General features: G+C 51.0%; 3 protein-coding genes across 3 annotated transcripts in view; 1 reads left to right on the top strand and 2 right to left on the bottom strand.

The window, feature by feature from the left end:
• The window catches only part of LZTR1 (leucine zipper like transcription regulator 1), a 48,820-nt gene extending 47,414 nt beyond the window's left edge, over window positions 1–1,406 (top strand). Inside the window, exon 19 of the mRNA XM_014526779.2 lies at window positions 931–1,406. Within this exon, the coding sequence (XP_014382265.1) occupies window positions 931–1,047 (117 nt within the window). The 3' untranslated portion in view covers window positions 1,048–1,406. The remainder of the gene's footprint in view (window positions 1–930) is intronic.
• A 6,345-nt stretch (window positions 1,407–7,751) lies between these two features.
• LOC102381036 (sperm acrosome membrane-associated protein 3-like) lies at window positions 7,752–10,281 on the bottom strand. The gene is made up of 4 exons (XM_006037670.1): window positions 10,143–10,281; window positions 9,391–9,549; window positions 9,016–9,094; window positions 7,752–7,827 (listed from the first exon to the last, which is right to left on the bottom strand). Exons 1-4 carry the CDS (start codon window positions 10,279–10,281, stop codon window positions 7,752–7,754), a joined length of 453 nt encoding a protein of 150 aa, XP_006037732.1.
• Window positions 10,282–15,643: 5,362 nt separating this feature from the next.
• Window positions 15,644–16,527, bottom strand: ASCL5 (achaete-scute family bHLH transcription factor 5). The gene has a single exon (XM_006037669.2). The coding sequence runs from the start codon at window positions 16,298–16,300 to the stop codon at window positions 15,644–15,646; it is 657 nt and encodes a 218-aa protein (XP_006037731.1). The 5' UTR covers window positions 16,301–16,527.
• Between the last annotated feature and the right edge of the window lie 8,790 nt (window positions 16,528–25,317).

Genomic DNA, 25,317 nt, shown 5'->3' with positions numbered 1-25,317 from the left:
CCCCCGCCCAATTTCTGGCCCTCGAGCTCACCAAAACTCCTTAAGTGGCCCTCCAGCCAAAATCATTGCCCACCCCTGCTTTAACCGGTGGAAAAGTACAAGTAAAAATATGTGCATTACACACAGCAGTGCTTCGAATAACTTCTTATGCGTCCAGAAGAACAAAGCAGCAGATAGCTCTGGATCCATGCAATAATCTACAAGTCAGTTCAGAAGAATCCAAATGGCTGCAGGAACACAAAGGGTTTGAATTTCAAAACTCATATAAGCCAAATTTGTGTGTTAGTCAGTATCCAGTTTGGAAGCTGCATATTAATTATGCATAATTATCCTTTTGAATATTTATTCTCACTGGGCACGTCTACACATGTCCTTATGGCGCCATCATTTAGGACTTCTTTTTGGGAGTCCTAAATGACAGCACAGTAACAGCCTGGATTGCTGCACGCTGATGGCGCACTTTTTTTGCAGCTACATTGCCATAGCAATGCTCTATACTGAGGGAGCTCATTGCTACAGCAACATAGCATCAGTGGTCACAAACCATGATGCTGCAGCTACATTGCTGTGTAGCATCTTGTCTAGATGCTCTTACTGTCCTCTAAAACAAATGATATGATCAGACTTCCTGTCACATCTTCAGCTCTGTCCTACAGCAGAGGGTAGTCTGAAACCAGAAGACAACTAGACAGTGTTTTAGTGGGCATACGGACATAGCGGCTTTGGTTATATTCGTGTAGCTTCATGCCTTACTTTTGCATCTGTGATTTTACTAGTCCATAGCATGCACACAGTAGAACATCAGTAGATGTAATGAACCTGGGATTTCTTCTCTGGGGTGGTAGGGATTAACAGTGTTATTTAAACTATTTTTTAATTTTTTTTTTTTTATTTCTTTTTTGTGTGTTTTGTTTTTCTTTTCTTTTGAAGGTCTCCAAGTTGCCAAACCTCCGGTTCCTCAGTCAGCCGCTCCTTCTTGACATCATAGAATCATTAGCAAATCACATATCAGACAAGCAGTGTGCCGAGCTGGGTTCAGACATATAAGATACTTTCTGTAAAACAGATATTTTACTTGTTCACGAAACGGTAGCACTTTACAAGCTCATCTCTCTGCCTTCATAACCATTGCATTCTAAACTCTGAACATCAACGTGATACAGCAGAAAGCCTGAAAAGAACATGGAAATCTGCACTGTTACTCTCCTGTGGATCTGTAAGGTTTACATACTTGTGTTTGGGGTAGAGTCAGGTCTCAGGTACACCACTGTAAAATTGAAATTGTTTCATAGTTTCATAGCAGGTAGGGACCTGAGCAAATCATCAAGTCCGACCCCCTGCCATAGCAGGAAAGAGTACTGGGGTCAAACGACCCCAGCAAGGTGTTCATCCAGCCTCCTCTTAAAGACCCCCCAGGTAGGAGCCAACACCACTTCTCTCGGAAGTTGGTTCCAGATCCTAGCCGCCCTGACTGTGAAGTAGCGCCTCCTGATGTCTAGTCTGAATCTACCCTCTGCCAGCTTGTGGCTGTTATTTCTAGTCACTCCTGGGAGTGCTCGGGGGAACAGGGACTCCCCCAATGCCTGCTGGTCCCCTCTGACTAGTTTGTAAATGGCCACTAGATCCCCTCTCAGCCTTCTCTTGTGGAGGCTGAACAGGTTCAGGTCCCGTAGCCTCTCCTCGTAGGGCCTGCCCTGCTGCCCTGATCATGCGGGTGGCCCTCCTCTGGACCCTCTCCATGTTGTCCACATCCCTCCTGAAGTGCAGCGCCCAGAACTGGATGCAGTACTCCAACTGCGGCCTGACCAGTGCCGCATAGAGGGGGAGGATCACCTCCTTGAACCTGCTCGAGTTGCATCTGTGGATGCATGACAAGTTGCGGGTGGCCTTCCTGACCGCGTCCCCACGCTGTCGGCCCATGTTCATTTTGGCATCAATAATGACTCCAAGATCCTTTTCTGCCTCTGCACTGACAAGAAGGGAGTTCCCCAGCCTGTAGGTCTGCTGCTGGTTCTTCCTCCCCAGGCGCAGCACCTTGCACTTGTCAGTGTTGAAACCCATCCTGTTCTCATCTTCTTGAGGGCAATGAATTTATTTCTTATTGTCATTGGTGTAGCTGGCTTTACAATCTGGCACATTTGTTTTTATCCTGAAAAATGTAAACTGTAATAGATAAAAGGATCGCTAAGAAGTTCAAACACAATATTTAAGGATTCTTATTTAACAAGTTTCATAGTTAAAACCAAATCCAGTGGTGGGATGTAGAAGTCAGAAATAATTGAACTGGAAATAAAATGTACAGTTTTAACAATCAAATGAATGAACTGATGGACCAGAATACATCATCTCTCATATATCAGATCTTTCTAAAATATAAACCTTTATTCAACCACCTTATTGGCCTTGTTGCATATTTTTTTGGGTAGGATACCGTGGCCTTTGTCATACGGGAGACATGGCCCTTTCTAACCAAATGTTTCTCAGCCTTTCTGAATCAATGTACCAATAAAAAGCTAAGATCTCCTTGAATTCCAGGAATCACTTTTTTTGAGCATGAAGAACATGAAACAGAGAGACAAGGTTCTTTGGGTAAATCTGGTATCTTTGATTAGACCAACTCAGATCTTTGAAAAAAATTCTTCTTTGCAAGTTTTTGGGACAAACACCCTCCATCAGGCTGAGCCCCTGCTACTCCGGCCGGCCTCATCCTGTCCCAAGCGGCACATGGCTCCGCCACCACCTCTGCTGGCCGGTGCAGACCTGGCCGGGCTCCTCCCGTCCCCAGGAGCTTGTGGGAAGCCGGCTTCAGCCACATGCTGCTCCGGATGGGAGCACCGGCCAGAAAGTGGCATGCAGCTGAAGCCAGCTTCCCACAAGCTGCTGGGGACGGGAGGAGCCCGGCCAGGTCTGCACCGGCCAGCAGAGGTGGTGGCGGAGCCATGTGCCGCTTGGGATGAGCCCAGCCAGAGCGGCAGGGGCTCAGCTGCATTTTCCCCCGTCTGTGCCGGTCAGTCCTGAGCAGCACACAGCTCCGCTTCTGCTGGCCGATGCCGACCTGGCCGGCCTCCTTCCGTCCCCAGCAGCACGTGGGAAGCTGGCTTCAGCTGCATGCTGCTTTTCCTGGCCGGTGCAAACCTGGCTGGTCCCATCCCATCCGGGGCAGCATGTGGCTGAAGCCGGCTTCCCACATGCTGCTGGGGACGCCCGACTGGGTCGGCCCTGGTCAGCAGAAGCGGCGGGGAAGCCTCCTGCCTTTTGGGGCCAGCTGGCGCAGGTAGGGGGAAAGCCCAGCAGCACGTGAGGAAGCCACCGCTTGATAGGGGACAGGATGGGCTGCACCAGGGAGGCAAAGCTGTGGCTGAGCCCCCTGCAGCTGTGCTGTGTGCTCGTTTAAGACTGAACAATATGCTCAAGAAGAGAGCATGAACAATCTGGGCTCTGACGTAAATTTGGAGCAGGTAAAAATCTTTGTAAAAATACTGTCCAGTGTTTGGATTGTGTTTGCTTCTGTTTCTCTTTGTGCAGGATTGGGGGTTCAACTTGTTACTACTAGTTAAAGATGTGTTACTAACAAGTTATTAATTCAATAAAAGTAAGTCGTCTTGAAGATAATTCTGAAAAATCCCCATATTTTGTTGCTTTGATTAGTTTCCACTCTGATAGCTTTTCCACCTTTGATCTGTCGACGTGCACGATGCTTCTTTTGTTCATTGAGAAGTGAGTAGAAGCGAAAGTGTTTATTTTAGTCAAGTGTTTGGTATTCTTTCATTCTTGCTTTTATATTGTTTTTATTTTGGATTTTAAACCACATTTCCAGACCCATTTCTTTGTCCCTTCCTGCAACTTCATTGGTGTCAATGGTCATGTGACATCACTTCCTGATGTGATACCGCTTCCTGTGAGGTCTTTGAATATGGCTCACCAGCCCACTGGGTGATAAAATGTTCGTGATCTGGCCCCAAGTTCAAAAAGGTTGGGGGTGCCTGCAAGCCGGCACCTCCATGCAGCGGCTCCAGTTGATGAGCAACCCCCGCCCCAGGTATGGGCCCACCAGGCGGGGCCAGGGACTCCTGCTGGGGGAAAGGGGCAGGAGTGTGGGGAGCCATGTGCTATGGGGCTGGGCTGGCCCCGCACACTGCAGGAGTGCAAGAGCCATATGCTATGGGGCCAGGTGGGGCTGGCCTCACGCTACCACCACGTGCAGCCAGGCACTTGAGCAAGAGCGCTATTGGGCAAGGTGGGGCTGGCCCTACATGCTGTCGATGTGTAGCCAGGGACTTGAGCGGGAGCTGCATGTTACGGGGCCGGGTAGAACTGGCCCCACACCCTGCCACCATGTGCGGCCAGGGGCTGGGGCGGGAGCACAGGGAGCTGCGTGCTATGAGACTGGTGGGGCTGGCCCCAATCACTGCCACCACCGGCAGCTCCAGGGACTTGCACACGCACTCCAGGGACTCTGAGGACCCCCCCACACACACACTTCCACCCCCACCGTACACACCCGTGCACACCCTCCAACACACCCCACCCCAAACACATACCCTGCACCCACCCCCTTCCATACCCACACCTCCCACGCCCCACCCTACACAGCATACAAGAGAACGACTGTATTTTGAGCTATTATGCAATCGCCTCTAGAGCGGCGGTGAGTGGGTGACAGGAGCGGGGAATGGAGGTCCCTGGTTGAGAGAGCAAACTGTGACTGATGGGGGGTTAATCCCTGGGGATTTTCACAGGAATTTTTATGAGGGCCAGCTGGTCTGAACGTAGGATAAGGATTGGGTCAGTTGTGTTTTATCACGCACGGTTGTCGAAGCCCTTGGTCACTTTTTTTTTTTTTTTTTTTCCCCCTTGGCTTTTCCCGAAGCCCTTGGTCACTTTTTTTTTTTTTTTTTCACCCTTGGCTTTTCCTTGTAATAAACCCTTTTGTTTTTCTGTCACTTGACCAAAGTACCTGTGGCTTCTGAGCAAAGTGAATAACCTGGGCATGCCCGTTCAGCAGAGCGAGGGGCCAGCAAGCTTGCACAAAGCCAGGGAGCGTCCCGACACGCTGGAGTTTTGTCGCACGCTCATTGGCATTGGCACTGCTCCCTCTGGTTGTGGGGGAAGTGGTGATGTCCCCAAAAGATGGGGACTGCAGAGTCCACGCTGCTTCCCCAACACAGGGAGAAGGGGAAGGGTGCTGCTGACCCAGCGTGCTCCCTGGCTGGAGAGCGCACCCCTGAACACAGCCGCTGCCATTTTGAAGTAGCTGATGGATGTCTGCCTGGGAGTGAAAACACTATACTGCTCAAATTTGCCAAACCTGTTGCACTTGAAGACATTTCTAAATATTTCCTCCCCTGTATTGCAGCCAGCAGTAGGTAGGGGAGCAGCTGAATCTGCAACAATCGGGGATAGTTTCTGCTCTTTTTGCCACTGCCTGAGCAGTGCGAAGAAAGGAAGAGAGATTGGAGAATCCACCCTAAAGACCCCCCTCCCTTTTTGAAATGCTTTCACATACCACACGCACCCTTCCCACCAAAACCAACCCTCCAAAATGGGGGTGCATGTCTTAAGTGGGAAAGCAGATTTTTTTTCTTCATTGGAACGGAAACGCTATAGGAGACGCTGCTGAAATGGCAGCCGCTTTTCCCCGGGGCAGCAAGCAGTGGGGGTGGAATCCAGTGTAAATCCCGTTACAGCTGCAGTCGGTAGCTTGTGGCTTCCTGTAGTCTGTAGTATCTTGAGAGCTGTAGTGTGGAAATGACACTTTCTTATTTACGGGAACTTAAAGAACTATTTACAGTAAAGAAGTCTTGCCGCAGTCCTTGCAAAGGTCTGGGGCCTAGCCAACAAGGCTTTGTATTGTAGAAATTGGTAGTGGGACCCACCCCTGCTTGCCCTACCTCTAAGTTTCTGACGTTTCTAGGAGCTTTGCAGGCTGCATGACACAGCTCTGGGGGCATATCTTTGGCACCCCTCCATTGTGCCAAAGCAAAATGGAGAAGTACCCCTTATGGCTAATATACCCCATGATGCAGTGTAGAAGTTCATGCAGGCAGATCTGGCTATGGCTATGGCTTCCTGAGGCTAGGAATATCAAAATAATTGTGGTGTGATCACCTTATGGATGGGATGGCCAATCCAGCCGTGGATATAGCCATGCTGAAGTGGTTGCAAGGGTAAAAAGAGAGGGCAGTGCTGTGACCAGCAGAAGGGGTTGAAGCGAACAACAAAATAAACCCATGGGGGTATAGGGGTCATCAAAACTAATCCAGGTAATGGGATAAAAATCTGTAGTCCCTGTTTAGACTACATTTAAGAAATCCAGTCTGTGGGTTAGGCACCAACAGGGTGTGGGTCCGAACAAGCCATCGGTCTTTGCAAATGGGTCCTGGTATGAAAAAGGTTGAGAACCGCTGCTTTAGGGAGCAAGACAGGGTGTTTGTAGATATACTCACCTTTTTCTAAATTGTGTTAACTGATTTGCATCACGCAGTTTGAATCACATTTCAATTTGAATTGAGAGTTAGATGATCATTGACCATCAGCCCCTTAACAGACCCAATTTGCAGCCTCTGTGTGTGGACTTACGCGCTTAGCACTTGCTGTTGGAAATAATTAGGAGGCGATAGGCCTTTTAAGCACCGCTGCCTTGTTGCAAGCCTTCTGACAGTTATCTAAAGTGCTGTTCTAGAAGCCTTAATGCAGGGGCAGGCAATTATTTTGGGCGGAGGGCCGCTTACTGAGTTTTGACAAGCCATCGAGGGCCGCATGACAGGCAGCCAAGGGCAGATAAATATTAATTTTCTAAATTTTTTAGGGGCCCCGTGTGCCAGGTAGAATGGCCTGGTGGGCCGCATTTTGCCCACCTTTGCCTTAATGGGTGCGATTGACCTGAGTGTTGATGACCATCTCAGCCAATGTGTTGCGGAGGGGGGAAGTCAAGGGGGTTTGCCTCCTTCTTTACAGACTAGTAGTCCGTGTGCTTGGGCAGGACTCAGCGTTTAGGATACTGGTACTTAGTCCCGGTGAGGTGTTGTTGGCACATTAGACCTTGTAAAGGTGTCACTTTGTGCCTGATAGCCTCTGTTGTGTTGCAAAACCCCAGCTGAGTTTCCCTTGCCAGGATTGAGATTTACCGCTTACCTGCCAAGTTCCTAAGGACTCGTAGATACATGTTAATTAATGCAGTTTAAATTGCCTAGTTCAGACTGCCCTAGCCTGCATCCTCTTTAATCCTCGTTCAATAAGGATTAGTTAAGTCAGACTGGAACCAATTTTAATTCGGACTACAGACATCCACACATATACAGTGACAGCTGTAGTCCAGATCAAACGTAGAAAAATGTAACATCTGTAAATGGCCAGGGAATGGATAACTAGCATAAAATATAGAGCCTGCAAGTCCCAGCTCCCAGCCCCTCCGAGCGCTGGAAAGAGACCCCAGGAGCTCTGACTCCCAGCCCCTCTCCCCTGCTCTAAGCACTCACCGCCAGCCAATACAATTCTTGACGCTTGTCATTTAACAGACCTCCAGCTGCATTTATTTGAGGAACTGCTCCCTGTGGTTCAGTCCTGTTATGAAGGGGGAGGCCCCTGCCCCTTCCCCAGTTAAACCAACCACTCAGTTTGGGACTAGCTAATGGGCAGAGAATTTAAGGGTCGAGGAGTGTTTCACTGAACTTTAGGATAAGGTGCTGGAGGTCTTGCAAGTGCCTCTAGGGTGCCCCATTTCACCGATGCTGGGCCTTCCCAGCACTCCTTCAGCCGCCTTCCACATTACAGCCTTCTACCCACATGGAGAGGTCATGGCCCTTGCAGTGCTGCCTCCAGCTCATCCTGAGAGGGGAAAACAGAGAGCAGGTCAGTAAAATCAGCTGCCATTAATCGCAGCACTGACACATGGGGACGGATTACCTGGCACTGAGATGCAGTCCCCTTTGCAGCTGGGCACTTGGGTCACAGCTGCATTGTGTTTCTACTTGGGGACCAGTCACCTGGTGCCAAGAGCCCCTGGGACACGGGCAGCTGAGATGTAAATAGCATCTACTTGTTTGCTCAGCACTGAGATGCAGCAACCTCTGCTGTAGCAGGCCAACCGCATACAGGGATCTTATGCTCTGGTGTGTGCGCGCAGTCAGGTTGTAATAATGTAGTTGTGTTACTTGTGTGGTACCGTGTGTACTCAGATACAAGACAAGGTTTTCCCTCCATTCAACATAGGATTTTGGGTTTGAGTACGGGGCAAGGGAGAAGTCAGGCTGCCTACCCCAGGGCTGTTGCATGCCGTGGCGGGAAGACAACACAGATTTAAGGTTATCTTCCAGAATTAGATTCTAGACATGGAAAATTGCAACCAATTTTTACGGTTTTACATTTTCCGTGTCTAGGATCTAAATGGTGGGGGAATCACCTTAAATTCGAAGGTGTCTTGGGTTTGAGGAAATATGGTAATTTATGTTTACAGTGCAGCATTTTGTAGGACTTGTTGTCCTACATTGGGTTTGCTATATTATATTATATCTTCCTGTGCAACATTTTTTGTGCTCTGCTCTGCTTTCTAGCAGTGTGCTGTGCTGCAATCTATAATTTTGCGTTGCACTGTTTCATTGCGTAGTGTACAGCTGTCAGTTTGTTAAGCACTGTGTATGGCTGTCAGTCCAGCACCATGCACATTTATGTTGCATCGGTTAATGCTCTGCAGCTCTGTGTGGGGTTATGTGCATTTGCATTGCCCCGTGCAGCATTCTGCAGCCCTGTGCAAATTTGCGTTGCTGTATGGCACTGGGCACTGCCTTGTAGGCTTGTTCTGCATTACATGGGGCTGCGGAAGTGTGCATTGCAGTCTGTAATGTGTGGCAGTCTGCAGCATTGTGTATATCTGTACTGGGCTGCGTAATGCCGCATTGCACTGTGCAGTGCTGTGTAGATTTGTGGAGTATTGTGGTTGGTTGCATTATTTGGTGAAGGACTGGACAGTGTTAGGTTGGCAGCCGACTCGCACCCTGTCATCCAGCTATGCCTTACCAGATCCCCATGCCTTGGGGCTGCTGCACAATATGCATGGCACATACAATGTCATCTTTGATGTTACTGGTCAGCAAATCTGTGGAAGGAAGGTAAGAGCGATACTGAGAGTCTAAGGGAGTGCAACCCCATGCACATGGGGCCCCAGCTCTATTCAAATACACTGACCTCAGCCCCCACTGTCCACTTTCCCACCTGCTGAAGGGAAAGGTGGATCTTTCCTTGCCATCCCACGATGCCTCGGGTCCAGAAGGCAGCTTGGATTAGTCAACAGTGACTCCCAAGAGAGACTGTTTCCCCTAGATCCCACCACCTTGCTCTCTGCAGCACAGGCCCCCGTGAGGACAGCCCTGACCCTCGGCAGGAGGCTCTCACCACTGCAGTGCATGCGGCAGAGGTTGCTTGATGAGGTCTTGTAGTCATTGCACCACAGGCGGCTGTTGATCTGGAAGATGCCATTGTCAGAGCTGCCATCAGGCTCATGGACCACAGTGCCTGTGTCAAACCCGCTCTCATAGAAAGCCATGCAGAGCCCTAGCAGAGGGAGAGGGGTCAAGATAGAGCCCCAGAGTGAGTGTTTGAGGAGTGCATATGCATAGAGCAGGGGCAGGCAACTATTTCAGGCGGAGGGCCGCTTACTGAGTTTTGGCAAGCCATCGAGGGCTGCCTGACAGGCAACCAGGGGCAGATAAATATTAATTTTCTAAATTTTTTAGGGGCTCCATGGGCTGGATAGAATGTCCTGGCATTTTGCCTCCCCCCGCCATAGAGCCTCAGAGGGAGGGGGCAGAGGATGAATAAGCACCGCTCCCTCCATGGTGAGGCTGGGGGTGAATAGGTGCAGAGAGACCCAAGGGGAGGTTGCTGGAGAATCATAGGCAAGTTGAGCTGGAAGAGACCTCACAACATCATCTAGTCCATTCCCCTGCTCAAGGGCCATCCCAGCCAAGCAACTGCACCCAGCCCCAGGGCAAGGGGCAGTGGGCTGAGCGTGCATGGAGCCCCATAGCAAGTGGGTGTGTGGAGCCTGACGGCGAGGGGCTGAGGAGCAACTATCCCTGGAGTCCCATAGGGAGACGCTGAGGGAATATAACACCGAGCCCACATCCAGGGGCGGTGGCACTCACAGTCAGGCAGGCTGTACCCGTGAAACCCATCCATCCCTGCCTCGTGCAGCGCCTGGGCCAGCTCGCAGCGCTGGAAGATCTTCCCTGCACACCCCGCGAGGAGGCCGGCCAGGACGGATAGCAGCACAAGAACCGTCATCCTGGTGAAGCTTCAGGGGCTGGAACAGGGCAGGAACCGTGGCTCGTGGGGATGTCTGGCGGTGGCTGGGGCCCCGGGCCCAGCACGGCCTGCTCCGGCAGGGTATTCTGTAAAGGAGGTGGTAATCGGGGTTAGTGCCTGTCATGGGAGCAGCACGGAGAGTGTGCGAACTGATGACCGCCCTGCTTTGCAGCCATTATTCAGCAGTATCAATGGGGCCGGGGGAAAGTGCCCACTGCCCCAAAGACCAGCCTGGAAGCTGATGGCCCCCTGGACCGTGGACAGTCAGTGAAGTTGCAGGTGTCTTGACAACTCGCACAGAGCAAAGGACTGCCCTGGCCCCTTCCTCAGGCCTAGCAGGCATAGAGCCTGGGTCCAGGCCCTTTTGACCGCCTGGACCCACGGATCCCTTCCTGGAGATCTGCTCACCAGGCTTTGTGCACCTACTGCACCAAGCGCCGGGCTCGTCCTGGGTGCCAGAACCAGCGCTTCCAGAACTGCCCCAGGCGTCTGTGACATCATCGCGGCTTTTCTGCTTCTAGAACTGTTCGTCCTGCTTCTGTCGGGCCTCCGCTCCTCGGTCTTTATTTTATTAAACAGACGGCACTTACCGAGGTTGCCACAAAGCCTGGATTGGAAGCTGGTGGGAATTTGGAGCTTCCCTTTATGGAGCTGAGGGCAGTTCTTGTCTCCAGAAACAGGCTTCCTCCCCGAGGGTGATCACTAGGGACGCCAGTCGCAACTGGTGGCAAAGAGTTTTCTATCCTTGCTTCGATCTTGGGACTTCCAGTTACGCTAGTTATGAGCCCTCAGCTCAAGCCTCCCTGGGGGTCACACTCTCCATGCTCTCGCAGATGCTTCCCTCTCATTTACTGCCTCTCATGATGCTTTACATTTCAGTAGTGCCTGCACCACGCTCCAGATGCTGGGTTGGGACTGGTAACTAGTGGTTAGAGCAGGAAGTGGGTAGCCAGCGCCCACAGGTTATAACCCTTAATCTGAGAGAGGAGTGGGATCTAGTTTTAGAGCAGGAGCTTGGGATTCGGGCCTCCTGGGTTCTGTTCCTTACTCTAGGACAGGGGTGGGCAATTTTTTCGGGTGGAGGGCCGCTTACTGAGTTTTGTCAAGCCATTGAGGGCCACATGACAGGCAGCCAGGGGCAGATAAATATTAATTTTCTAAATTTTTTAGGGGCCTCGTGGCCCGGATAGAATGGACTGGTGGGCCACATCCGGCCCCCGGGCTGCATTTTGCCCACCCCTGCTCTAGGAGGAGCAGGGCTGGATTGTCAGGCTCAACGGGTAGTAATCAGTGGCTCTAAGTAAGTCAGCAGCCGGTATCAAGTGGAGTGCCTGAGGGGTCGGTCCTGGTGCCGGTTTTGTTCAACATCTTCATTAACAATCTGGAAGGTGGGATGGAGTTGTGCCCTCAGCAAGTTTGTGGCTGACACCTAAGCGGGTGCAGGGGTAGTAAATGTGCTGGCTAGGATTCAGAGCGACCTAGACAAATTGGAGGATTGGTCCAAAAGAAATGTCATGAGGTTCGACAAGTGCAAAGTCCTGCACTTAGGACAGAACAGTCCCATGTACCAGCACAGGCTGGGGGCTGACTGGCTGGGCAGCAACTCTGCAGAAAAGGACCTGGGGGTGACAGTGGACGATAAGATGGATATGAGCTAACAGCGTGGCCTTGTTACCAAGAAGGCTAATGGCATCCTGGGCTGTATTAGTAGGACCGTTGCCGGCAGATCAAGGGAAGTGATTATCCCCCTTTATTCAGTACTGGTGAGGCCACATCTGGAGTACTGTGTCTAACTTTGGGCCCCCCACTACAGAAAGGATGCAGAAAAGTTGGAGAGAGTCCAGCGGAGGGTAACAAAAATGGTTCGGAGGCTGGGGCACATGACTTACCCCCATGAGAGGCTGGGGGAACTGGGTTTATTTAGTTTGGAGAAGAGAAGACAGAGGGGGGATTAGATAGTAACCTTTAGCTGCCTGAAGTGAGGTTTGAAAGAGGATGGAGCTGGACTGTTCTCAGTGGTGGCAGATGACAGGGCAAGGAGCAATGGTCTCAAGTTGCAGCAAGGGAGGTTTAGGTTGGATATTAGGAATAACTGTCTCGCTAGGAGGGTGGTAAAGCACTGGAACGGGTTCCCAGGGAGGTGGTGGAGTCTCCATCCTTGGAGGTTTTTAAGGCCCAGCTCAACAAAGCCCTGTCTGGGATGATCTAGTTGGGGCTGGTCCTGCTTTGAGCAGGGGTTGGACTGGATGCGACCTCCTGAGGTCCCTTCCACCCTCATTTTCTATGATTCTATGAATGTAGTCTAGTTTTCACCCCAGGGACTAAGAGCTATGATAGACACGTATGCCTAAGGGTGGATAACAAGATAGATGGGTGTGTATGCAGACAGAAGGGTAAGGATTAGATTAATCTAGTCTTTGACAGCGCCCAGCACCAGATGCTTCTGTGGAAACGGCAAGAACAAAACCAGGAGGCAGATGGTGGTCGGAGGGGAGGAGGTGGCTACTCGACCAAATGTCAGGTCTTTTCTTGACCTAAAAGAGTAGATCAAGACCGGCTGAAGCACAAAGCTTAGCAACCATTCCAAAGCATTTTATCACTGATCTAGCAACTCTGGATGTTTCTCATGTGCTTATAAGTGTAACTGTGCATTATAGTTAAGTTGATTAGATTTATCAATTGGGATGGAATTTAAATAAGAACAGTTCCACTTCGTTGAGTCCAGGGAGGTTTATTGAAGACTCTCGGGACAAAATTTACCCTGGACAGTGTTTTTCAGATGAGTAGGTTTAGTTAGTCTGTACCATCTGCTGCTCTGCTTTTCTTTTCTTGCCTTGTGTCTTTGCCCAGTCTGATGCACTGCTTTCTGCTCCTTGCCTGCGTTGCTCCCCTGCTTTCTACTTCCTTCCCTCTCTGCTGCTGTGTTGCCCGTTCTTCACTCATCTGCCATGTACCGCAGAGGTTGCCTGTGCTACTCGCGGTATGTGCGTCACAGTTTGGCCGCCCCTGCTATGAACAAGAGTTGTCTTGATTAGGGTATAAAGGAGGGTCTGGGAATCCTTGATATTTTGTACTAGGTTTAGGGAGTATGTCTGTGAATCATGCCTGTCCTGCAGCACAAATATCCTGGCTAACACCCTGTCATTCCGTGGCTAGGTGTGTTAATGTTTGGTGCTTCATAGGTAATAAATGTGGCTGAGCTTATTTTTCATAAACCAAGCCCTGTGGTCATCCTTTCGGCAACAAGGTCTTTAAGGGGACAAACACTGGAGCAGCAACAGCATCCTGACAGCATTTAAACCAAGGGAGTCCAACAGTGGTGGCCCCTCGGACAAGAACAATTTTAGTCCACCCTGCTCACATCCCGGGAAAACAGTTAAGGCAAAGTAAGTAGGTTTTCCTCCTCCTTGCTGCTTTTATTTTATGACGCAGTCATAAAGGGTAAGATGACTGTGTGTTACAGGAGTAGATGCATTAATTAATGTTAAGGGTCTTGAACAGAGCGGGATACAATCAGACTTAGGTGCTTACATCTACTTAGATACTTCAATAGGTAGAATAGAAGCTGGGCCCAGAGTCCTAAAGTCGGGGGCAGTTTGAATAACATACAGACTCTAGGCCAAGGCTGGGAGGGGTCTTTTCTGCTTCCAAGTGAAATGTTTAAAAAACAAAAAAAGAAATTCTAGTGTATAAATATAATAATATATAAATACTAGAATTTCTTTTTTTTGTTTTTTAAACATTTCAATGGTCCTACTAATACACCCCAGGATGCCATTAGCCTTCTTGGCAACAAGGCCACACTGCTAGCTCATATTCAGCTTATTGTCCACTGTCACCCCAGGTCCTTTTCTTGACCGGGAGTCTGAACTCTTTGCCAAAGTGGCTGGATGGGGCAGCATGCTTACTCTCTCCTGGCATTGGGACCTTATCTGTCTGCCTTTGGGCCAGTTTCTCCAGTGGGAAAGTGAAGACCTGCCACAGCTGTGTCTCCTAACCAGGTTGGAGATGTGATTCTCAGAAGCGCTTACATGATATCAGGTCACAGGCCTGCACACCGGAGTCAGACGCTCCAAGGAACTAATGAAGACGTGGGGTGATACCGTTAGTTCAACTACCTGTAACCGCAACACAGAGCCTCAGACTATGCAACACCTGCTACAGTGCCCACTGCTTGAAGGCACACGGGCAATGAAAGACCTTGTAAAGTACAATAAATAAGCACATGCATGTGTAACAAAATGGTCAAATGTCGTGTAGAGACACGAGAAGAAGACCACGTTAGTTGAGATTTCAATAGGTGTTTGAATCCTGCTCCCTTATGTCGTGTGAATCTTGGGAATGGGGAGCCTGAACTGAAGCGGTGACCAGGGCTCCCAGAAGGTTTCAGGCCTGAGACTCGACTTGACTCAGCGGAGTGCAGCAAAGGGGGGCCGTGAGTCGGGGAAGGTCCTGGGAGAGCGAGCTGCCGGGAGTAGGTCGTTCTGGAGCCTCTCCCTGGGTGGTGAGGATAGTGTGAGGCTGGGGAGGAGAGCAGGGCTGACCTGGGGAACCCCAGACAAGTGGAGTTTCCTTTGCAGAGTGCAAATGCATTTATGCTTTGATAGAATAAAGCTGAACTCAGGTGTGGGAAGAATTCAGCTCAATTCCCTGCTGTGGGGGGTGAATGCCTCTGGGACCCAAAGGGAGAAACCCAACACAGAGAACACCACCCCAGACACGGGGGCAAGGAGAACCTGTGCCAGACAACTGGCAGTTTTGCACTGGGGCAAGGACCCATTCCCCTTCTCATCTGAAAAGTCTCCACTCCCCCACGGGATCGTCCTTGCACTGGATCACACTGAACATGTCGAGAGGCTTAACAGGGATCGTTGGCTTTGTCCGGCAATTTCTGAAGCCAACCCCAGTTCCTGGGGTCTGTGCTAAAGTAACAGAACCACAGTCAGCTCTGCGTGACTCCTTTATTTTGATGCCCATGCAGGTCACCCGGACATAGCAGAAGGGGAAATAGGGCAGGGTTATCGTGACGTGCAGCTAGTGCAGCTTAATAGCTAACAGTGCTGCAGCATCATGGTGCACATCTTATTTGGGGGTGTTGTATGCAAGAAAATACAGTGCAAGGAGCCTGGCTGTGACTTGCCAAGAGTTGCTCCCTTTAACACAGGCTTGCAGGCCAAGGACGATGCCTCGCGGTCACTGCCTGCAGGCGGAGGGTCCCGTCCCAGAGGGTACCGCACTATCACACAGCAGTGGGGAGCTTGAAGTAGGATGCGGGAGGCAGGTGCCAGCGAGGACAACTGACATCTGAAAGGGGTTTCTTACAACTGAGGCTTAAAGTTTCTCAGGAAGCCTTGGTGGACAGTCTCTGCTCTTCCAAGCACTGGGACCAGCTTGTGCTGGCACAGTCCTTCCGATTAGCTCCTCTTGGCTCAGGGGAGGAGGATGGCAGGGCTGAGCATGAAGAGGAGGAGGTCACCTTGGATTCCTCATCACTGCAGTCCGGTGCTAAGGAGCAGCTGGGAGCTGCACGCTCTGCCAGACTGCTGTCGGCTTCTGGAGCCGTCCCCTCGGGGCTTCTGCTGAGAACGTCTTGGAGATACTTTATGTACCGGATGGCAGCTCGCAAGGTCTCCACTTTGCTCAGGCGCTTCTCTGACATAGTGCCCGGGAGGTGGCCGCGGAGCCGGGCATAGCCTTCATTAACGCACTTCACCCTTCGCCTTTCCCGCTCGTTCCTCTTCTGGATGAAGGCAGGTTCGAAGGGGTAGTCGCAGACCCCAAAATGACGGTGGAAAGGGACATAAGAGATCACGCTGCCACAGGTATTGTAGCAGTTCGGGTCAAGGTCAGTGGGATGGAGCCAGAAGGGAAAGGCAGCCACAGTGTCCAGCACAGGATGGCAGGAGTGGCCAGGAGGAGGAGAAAGTGCCAGCTGCATGCAGGCGGAGGGAGCCATTGGCCTCCTGTCAGCCAAGGCCCTGCAGAAGTTACTGTTCATGATTTGGTGTCACCCAGCTTAGCAACACTGTGCAGCAGCCACGAAGGGGCACCACAGCTCCCAGACATCTGAATAGTTTGGTGGTGACATTATAGGGTCCTTGCAAGGATCCAGGGGTCATGGGAGAAAAGCCACTTCTGGTTGCTCCATAGAGTAGACACTTTTCCTCAGCGGTCGAACTTGCTTGATCAGGCCCACATCACTCGGTCCCTTGCAGCCCAATCTGCCTGTTGGTCCTCACGAATGGAGAAGCTTCTTATCTGCAAGAGTTTCTCTTCCGGCTGCAAAGTGCATGAGCTCATCTGCTCACCCAGCCCATCCCACTCCTCGGCCGAGCCCCTCTCCGGTTAAAACTGGTTCATATTCTCAGGAGCAGCAGCTGTAGGTGGCTGGGAGTCTCCTCGAGGCAGACGTCAGGATGGCAGCTGGAGACAGGCTGTAGCTCGCAGCAGATGCCGGATGCCTTGGCTGTGGCCTGAAGGATCAGCGCGGAGCTATGGGAGGTTACGACGACCCCAGATGCACCGATGTGCTCTTTACCAGGCAACATTCACCTAAGTAAGGAAGAAAGAAAACTGTTCTGAAATCTCGCAGAAGAGGAGAGTCTCTGCATGTTCAGCCTTGGGGGCTGGGGGGTTTGAAGCAAATAAGCCGATCAACCCATTTTTGGTCAAGAAACTGTGCTGCCATGCTTCTCAGACCCAAGTCCCTGCTAGAAATATCGTTCCACTAAGAGCTAAAGATGGGATCAAGAATCTCCTCTGAGTTCAGGCAGTGTTACGGTTACATTTCGTTCAGGAGAACGGATGAATAGAGTGGGAAGATTTTAATAACGCCATTAGCTTAATTACTCATCGGCTAGCCTCCCACTGGCTTCCAAGTCATTGTCCTCTCCGCCTCCTCCCCATCTCTCCACTGCCATCTCTGTTGCTCTTGCCTCCTCCCCATCTCTCCACTGCCATCTCTGCTGCCCTGCCCATGCTTCCTTACCAGAGTCTTTGCAGGAAAAAAAGTTGCAAGGATCAAGCGTGGATCAGACTTGCTACAAAATCATGTCTCAGGACCAGATGCAGAGCTGGTTCATCTGCAATGTAGGGCCCTTTCTGGAGCAATGCAGAACAAGCCAGCGATTCCCTGCTCCTGTTCTGGGGCAAGCGTGGGGGTGCCTCATGGAGAGACTTGCAAAGCTGCTTGGATATTGTGGGCTGGGGAGAGTCCTTCTGGTGAAGGCTGCAGTGTTCCCTTTTTTAGACCGGGCAACTATTCCCAGCTGTGCTCTGCTTTCCTAGATGCCCTCTGGCAAGTGGCTTCTCTCTCTGCCGCAGCTTGCCCTTCTGTAAAAACATTTATGGCAACAGAGAGGTTTAATTCATTCCTATCCGCAAGATGCGGTCAGCCTTTCCAATGGAAGGTGCGAGGGAAGGGTTTGGAGGCATGAACAAGGCTGCTGCGAAGTGCCTTCCCTCCCACTCCGCACAGCAGCGACACTTGGGCTGTGCTGCAGCTGTTAACTCCAGCGACTTCAGCGATGCTCTGCCTGGTGCCACCAGCTGAGGCTGTGGCGCCCAGGCCGCAAAGCCTTTGTTTGGCAGTATTCTCTCACTCCAGGTGAGGGCTGCAGACCTCTAACAGTTTAGCCAGAGCAATGACCTTTTGGGCATTGCCTTTGGCTATTACTAGAAGACCACACAAGCATCTAAGGAGCATTGAAAAGCTCAGAGGCTGCTCTTCAGGGCATAGTCTGTCCACAGAGGCTCTGCTGTCTCCTACTAGGGGGCCGAGCAGCTCTCCTGCAGCCGGATCCCAGCCGGCATCAGCCAAGAATTGCTGGGATCATTCCCTGCATCTCTCGTGCTTCTGCTGTCGCTGCTCTCAGCTCCTCCTCTGCCCTTCTTAGTTTCAGTGCTGCATTTAACAGCTTGCCCTGGCGCCCCTCCCAGCTCTGCTAGCACCCTGCAATTCCTCCTAGCTGTGTTGTTGCTCTCACTGTTTTTCCCACATGTGTTATTACTTGGCCTGGGTGATGCGCAGTTCAGACGGGAAATCGAAATGAGGAGGAGACAGTGTGTCGTCCTTTTGTGGAGCGAGTGCAGTGGCTCGCTGCGAGGGTCTGGCTACGACCCGCAGCACGGCTTGGGGCAGCGATTCTCAACCAGGGTGTTGCAGCCGCCTGGGTTGCCTTAGGGTCCTTTCAGGGGTACCACGTGGTGTTAGCACAGTTAGGTGTGCGAACACCGTTTAACCCAGATATTTAAAAATAGGAATCCAAAGTGTTAAATGCACTCTGCCTTGTCATTCTTGTTGCAAAGACCTCAGAAAGATCATGACTATTATTTTTCTGTAGGCAAATGGCAAGTGGAAACTAAGAGCTGGCATTTCCCCATGGGACCTTGAGTCTAAGGAGGCGGAGAACCGCGGGCTTGGGTTGGCTCAAGGTGTCCCATGCAGGAGGCTGCTGGGCTGACAGGTCTCAGCACACAGAAAATAGGGTGGCTGATTTTCAGTTGAGGTGATGCCCAGTGTCTTTGACATCAGTGGGTGACACCAAATTGGAACGTGACTCAATGATAGCACTTCATGCAGCACATGCCCATTTCACCCTCACTTGCAGGCCAGCCTCATAGGATCATAGGAAAGTACGGCTGGATCTCACAAGGTCATCTAGTCCAGCCCCCTGCTCACAGCAGGATCACACCTGACTAACCCGTCCCAGTCAGGTGTCTGTGTAACCTGCTCTTTAAAGTTTCCAAGGATGTGCACAGGTGGCCCCAACCAGGACTCCAAAGAGACATGCTGATGTACTGCAGGCTCCAGCTGCCCTGCTCCCTCCTCTGTGTCCTGCTGGAAAGTGCTGCAAAAGGAAGCTGCAGGCACCTGGCCCTGTTCTGATGTCCTGCAAGAGAATAGCTTGCCCCGGGGCTCCTGCGGCTTGGGTGAGGAGAGCAGGAGACAGCATCATCCCCTCTGGCAAGGGCTGAGCCAAAACCTAGTGCTCCCACTGACTCTCATGGGGAGCTCCAGTCTTCCCCGGGGAGAAGATGCTTCTCTGCCCCCGCCCCAAGAAACAGGGCCCCATGGATTTGTGCCCCTACCAGCTGCCAGGCTCATTCAAAACCCCATCCCACAATATTCCTTGGGGGGAACTTGTTCCCCATCTGCCCAACTTAGTCTCACTGGGGCAGTTGTTCTTGCTGGCACCTGCCTCCTGCATCCTACTTCAAGCTCCCCACTGCTGTGCGATAGTGCGGTGCCCTCTGGGACGGGACCCTCCGCCTGCAGGCAGTGACCTCGAGGCATCATCCTTGGCCTGCAAGCCTGTGTTAAGATACAGTGGGAGCAACTCTTGGCAAGCCAGGCTCCTTGCACTGTGTTTTCTTGCATACAATCCCCCCCAAATAAGATGTGTACTGTGGTATTGAAAGGCAGAATGAAGAAAAAAAAGATCTTTCCTTGCAAATACTGGTAAATATGGTATTTTTCCAGCGACAGTTCAGGCAGCTGCAGTCACAAACACTATGGCTGCTCTGTTAACCTCCTAGCTGCAGGATGCTGCAGTGGGCTACCAGCTGGGCCAAACTGCCCTACCTCTCTTCTCTTCTCATGAGCGGAGCTGAGTGAGTGGCCAGCAGTGCCGACCAGGTCCACGGGGGGCCTGATCCTATCCAGCAGACCTTAGGGAGTCAGCTGGGGGCCCCAACCAGCTCATTCGGCCTGAGCCCTGGCACCCTTGGCTCAGCTTTGCTTTAAAAATAGAGCAGAATAGAGCCAGCAGCCTACTGGCTCCTATTGTCCACAGCCAGCTGCTAGGGAGCCCCAAGCACTCGCTGTGCTGCCCTCTGTGCAGCATTGCCATCTCTTTTCCCTGGCCAGAGGCTCATGGTGCAGAAGCGGCAGTCGCTGTATTTCCTCAAACCGCTCACCCCAATTTCCAGCAAGTGATTTGGGGGGGGAAGGTGCAAGCTGTATGCAAGAAAATACAGGACTTTCTTTCCTGTACCCTGATTCTGCCTTCAGGGCAATCAGGATCGGGGCTGCTGGTTGAAAATAACTGCTGGCCACACTTCACACGAACAGAGTGCTCTTTCCTAGGGCAACACCATTTGCTGTTCACACCCCTCCACCCACTCACAGGAAATCTCATCCGAGGGGCCAGATGCTTCTGCAGGTAAGTGAGTGCAACTCCGCTGGGTTTCAGCAATGCTGTGCAGATTTAAGGTACATGTTATCTACCTGGCCACTAGACCTACAGAGCGCCATGCACCACTGAAGGAGGGGGGGTTGTCCTTGTTTTAATGGCAGGGAAACCAAGGCACAGAGAGCTGAGTTGTCCCAGGTGTCATGGGGAGCCTGTGGCAGAGCTAAGAATTAAGTCTCAGTATCCTAAACTCAGAGGCAAAATGGCATCCGGATGTTTTCTTTATGCATATTGTGTTTAATTAAGCAGCTGCAAGGAATAATGCTCCTGAAAGATGCTGGGTCACCTTAGCAGCAAGGCGAGGAGCTCAGCTCCTTCCAGGACGATGCTCTTGATGAAGGGACACATTCTTTACAGGAGTTTAAGTTGTTCACCAGAGCTCCCTTGACTTTATGAAGCAACTCCTGCTTTGTGCCGCCCCAAGAAACAGCATTTAATGGGGCCAGCCCTGCCTTCTGGGTGCACCCCTCCCTGCTCCCGCTGAAACTGCCGGGTGACCGAGATATCATCAAAAGCTGTAGGCCCGGAGCTGCTACGCTCTACATCAGAATAAAGGAAGCGATCTTGCCTGTTACCTCTGCAGACGGGCATCCGGTCCTCACCAAGATTTCTTCTGAATCACGGCGCAGGAGCTGCTGTCCTTCAGCCTCCTTCGTCGGCTGCCCAGGATGGAACGGCCTGGACAAGCTGCTCTCGGGATCCTCGGCATCCCTTGAAGGATGAAGCCAGCCCCTGCCAAAGCCTTGCTCACTGTTCAGCTCCAGTGTGCCCGCCTGCTTCCTGCCAAGTGATTCCCCTGCCACAAGCGCCAGGAGACAGCGACTATTTACCTGATTTCACTTCAAAGGTGACACACCCAAAAGAGTGGGAGGAGGAGGGGGCTGCTGAGCTGGGAGACGTACATATTTCTGTACAGGAGGAAGTCAAAATCGCCATATTAACTGGGTGAGTGGAAGGAGCTCTGCATGGAAGGCACAGGTGAAAAATACCTGGGGAGAGGAAGGAAGGACAGTAGATCTGGACTGCTCTGAAATAAAAATCCTTGCTAAGCTCTGGTCTGGAGGAGTAAACTACCTTACATTTGTGTGCGCTAAAGAAGTCCATAAAGAGCATTACTATCGAGTGGCCAGTGTGCTGTAAATCTACACCCAAGTTTATTGTGCGGGACCTTTCCCCCTACAGACAAGCCTTTAGGCGCATAGCACTCCCTGCACTTTGTATAAGGAGCCCGGGTATTGGGATTCCAGGCAATTGGATGGGTAAAACCTAGTGCTTGGCACAATGGCGCTTAGGTGAAGGACACCGTGTAAATCCAGCCCCAGGTGTAAAGAGCCAGAAGGCCACGGTATCCTTCTCCAGAAACCTGGAACTGATGGAAGAGGTGGGAGATGGACAATGACTTCAAATATAGCTGGAAACATAAATTGTTGGTACCGACTGAGTGAAGAAAGAGACTCCTTGTGCCTCCCCCTGAGTGAAGCCTGCCATGGGTGGAAATGTAATGCCAATGCAACTGCATTGGCTGATACCACCTGAGGATTTGACTCCATTGGTCGTGACTCCTCTCTGACACCAGTGTAAATCAGGAGTCACTCCATGAGGCCTCATCCCCCCTCTCATTCATCCTAGTGTAAATAAAATGGAACTCCTTGGGCTTTTCCTCCCCATCCCTCACTCAGACATACACATCCTCTGACTCCATTGGGCTTGATCCCCCTTCTTTATCTGGGGTAAGAGTCTGCCAGGGTCTGACTTCTCCTTGGTGCCCATTAGGAGTGAATCTGGTCTTGCTGTATATTGTAGTTGCATTTCTGCATTGGTAGCTTATAAAGGGCTAGTAAATACTTTAAGGTTCTCAATAAAATATTTAAACATTAAAATCTAGATCATAAAGGAGCAGGTTACACTGCTGTGCTCCCATGGCACTTGGAGCTCAGGGGTGCAGGGACAGGCTGCACTGACTGCCTCTTCATGTGCTGCAGCAGCTCGTGTTAGGAGCTTGTTAGGTGAAGGCAGATGCAGCTGGAGTGACCTGAGACAGCCTAGAGGGGCTGGATGGAGCTTGTAAACAGGGACCCACCCACAGAGCCAGCTGCATTGAGTCAGGGTTTACTCCAGTCTTGTAGGGGTTATTATTATTAGTACTGTGGGAATACCAAGAGGCCTGAAAGCAAGACCCTGCTGCTTGTGCATTTGCACACACATGCGCACCATGAGACAGACCCTATCCCAACACCTGTCCAGCCGAGGCAAAGACTAAAGGGGAAATGGGACATAGGGAAGGGCAGGGGCTGTCCCAGCTTTCCTGATATCCATTGTGTTGTTAGACTGGGTTGCCTCTTCAGTGTAACACAGAAGGTGTGTCTGGTTGAACAGACTTGGGAGCCAAAACCTGTGTTGCTAAAGATGTCCAATCCAGGTCTCCAGTTCTCACCACCTTTGTGCAGCAATGGCAGCTCCCACGATCTCTTCACCTTACCTCCGATATGGCAGTGCATGGATGTGTGCAGGCTGCGCTGAATCTGCAGGACAGCCTCCTTCCTGGCACAGCTCCCCACTGTTGTGGGATGCTCTGCACTTCAGATTTGACCCAGGTAAGAACTGGTTCCACAAGGATTGTTTTGGAATAATTTTAAATGTCCACACTGCTCTGGGCCTGCTTACTGACATGAGAGGTGGAGAGATCCCCACTTCTTGGGGACTTCATTCTAGTCTGGATTGGCCCAGGTAAGTTTTGCTTCTGAAAGATGAGCTGTACCTTTGTGGGAGACTCATCCACTTGGCCTGATGAGTAGAGCTGATCATACCCCTGATCCCAGTCCTTTAGGCTTTTATAGAGATCCATGACTTGGGCCATGATAAGAAAGCCCCAGAGACCTTGAGGTTAGCTCATTATTCTGCGAGAAGCCGAAGTAGAGAGCAGCGGTCCCATCAGAAGCAGCGCGGAGCCCAGGTCCTTGCAAACGTACTTGGAGCCAGGAGATGTGGCTTCTACCTCTGAGCTGTTCTTTGACCTTGGGCTAGGCAATATTCTCCTGTAGATAATACGTGGAACAGCTCTGTTTACTCCTTACTCCATCACAGCTGAGCACTAGCTCACAGCGCTCTGAAGTCCGCCTTTGTTGCCTTTGCTCTGCAGGATGTTACAGGCTAAACCTTTCCAGGGCCTTTTCTGCTTCTTGTTGGCTGTAGAGGCTAACGGAGGCCTTGAAAGGGACACCACAGGGATGTTTACAGCAAAGAGCCACAGCCTCCCAGGTGGGATACCTCCACGGGGCCTGGACGGGATTTCTGTGCCTGGAGAGCTGGTTCTTCCCTGCAGCAAATTGCTGCAGGGATACAAGAATGAAACGCCCTTATGCTGATCATTCATCGATCTATGAATCTATTATGCTGATCTCTGGCTGCAGTTACAGCCCATAGGTAGAGCACACGAGGGGTGTGTTCAAGACATGATAACCTCAGAAGCTTATGTGCCCAGCTACATCTGCCTGGTTCACAGTCTCGGAGGTACCAGCTGGTCTGTCTCTATATGGTGAGGCTGCTGTCAGAGGGTTCACCTTCCCAGAGGCCCATGGAGCATGTTTCTTGGCACCACATACCAAGGCTGAGTCAGTTTGTGCCTGGCAACATCAAAGCTGTAATTTCAAAACCACTGCTTGCCTTGCCGCCTTCTTCCCCTCTGCAGCCCTTCGTGGCAAGGGCAGGAGCGCGATGCTGCAGGGATGCTCACAAAATGTATCAGGCTCAGGGGCCCCAAAGGCACTGCTTCCTACATATAAAGGATTCCAGGGGATTGAGGATATCTCTCCACTGCTATTTGTTTTGCCAGTTCCTGGTGACATGTACTTGTGCATGTGCTTGTGAACCAAGAGTAATTCCATTTGCTCATAGAAGAAGGCTGATAGTCTTCATCTGGCTACGAGATGAGTAGGGAGGTCTGGCCCGGGAGTTTTGTTCACAATGCTCTGTAATTTTTAAGCAGAACTCTTTCCTTCGGCACCAGGCTAGTCCCCTCGCAGAATTCAGCTCTAAATACTATGCAGTCTGTTAGTCAAATATAAAATACAAAGAAGAGTCCTCATTATTGTGGAGCTCAGTGGCTTGAGCAAAAGGGGAAAAACGCACATAGCTGAGACCTCACCAGTGCTTCTTTGAAACTTATCCATGGTTTGGAGCTACGTCCTTTATTAGTGGGGCCAAACTGGCAGCATCAAAGCTGTAATTGGGGCCAAACTAGTCCCATCTAATAAGCCCACATAATATCTTGCTCTAAGACCCCGTCCCATCTGGCTTGTTGAGTCCAGATTTGTTACTTGCAGGAGCCTCTGTCTCATCTGGGTAAATTCAGTAGATACACGGAGCATAGCACAGGCTGGAGAATTTTATTATCTGCTTTGGGAAATGCAGTACGGAAGCTAAGGAAGGATGGATAGTTTGGGTTGTAGTTATGGCCTTGTCCCTTCTCCCCAACTCCAAAACCACCCATTTCTTCCTCTCCAGCATTACTGTGAGGTATCCTCAACCTTGACATGGAGCAGTTTAGTCCTTTCACAGTAGAAGCATTAACAAACAGGGTAGAAGCACAGTTAACAAACGCCATCCAAGGGTGCTTGTACAGTTTCAATTTAGGGGAATGAAACCCGCCTCGTGTACAAGCGCCCCAAGCGATGCACTCCTACCTCCATGAAATGAAGAGCTGCTACATGATAACAAAAGTCAAGAACCATCCTTGTGTTAGAAAATATTCTTGATGGGAAAACAAAATGAAGAAACAGGTTGATGAAAGCATTGAAGGAGACCCTTCGTTCTCTCACTCAGC

Source organism: Alligator sinensis, unplaced genomic scaffold (assembly GCF_000455745.1).
Source record: "Alligator sinensis unplaced genomic scaffold, ASM45574v1 scaffold1580_1, whole genome shotgun sequence".
Taxonomy (NCBI): Eukaryota; Metazoa; Chordata; order Crocodylia; family Alligatoridae; genus Alligator; species Alligator sinensis.
This window is presented reverse-complemented; position numbering and strand designations above follow the sequence as displayed.

Coding starts and splice junctions, on each gene's coding strand:
- LOC102381036 (XM_006037670.1), bottom strand. CDS start 10,281: ATGACGGTTCTTGTGCTGCTATCCGTCCTGGCCGGCCTCCTCGCGGGG. Junction 9,095..9,390: donor CTGCCGCATGCACTGCAGTG/GTGAGAGCCTCC, acceptor TTCCTTCCACAG/ATTTGCTGACCAGTAACATC. Junction 7,828..9,015: donor CCCCAAGGCATGGGGATCTG/GTAAGGCATAGC, acceptor TTCCCCTCTCAG/GATGAGCTGGAGGCAGCACT.
- ASCL5 (XM_006037669.2), bottom strand. CDS start 16,300: ATGAACAGTAACTTCTGCAGGGCCTTGGCTGACAGGAGGCCAATGGCT.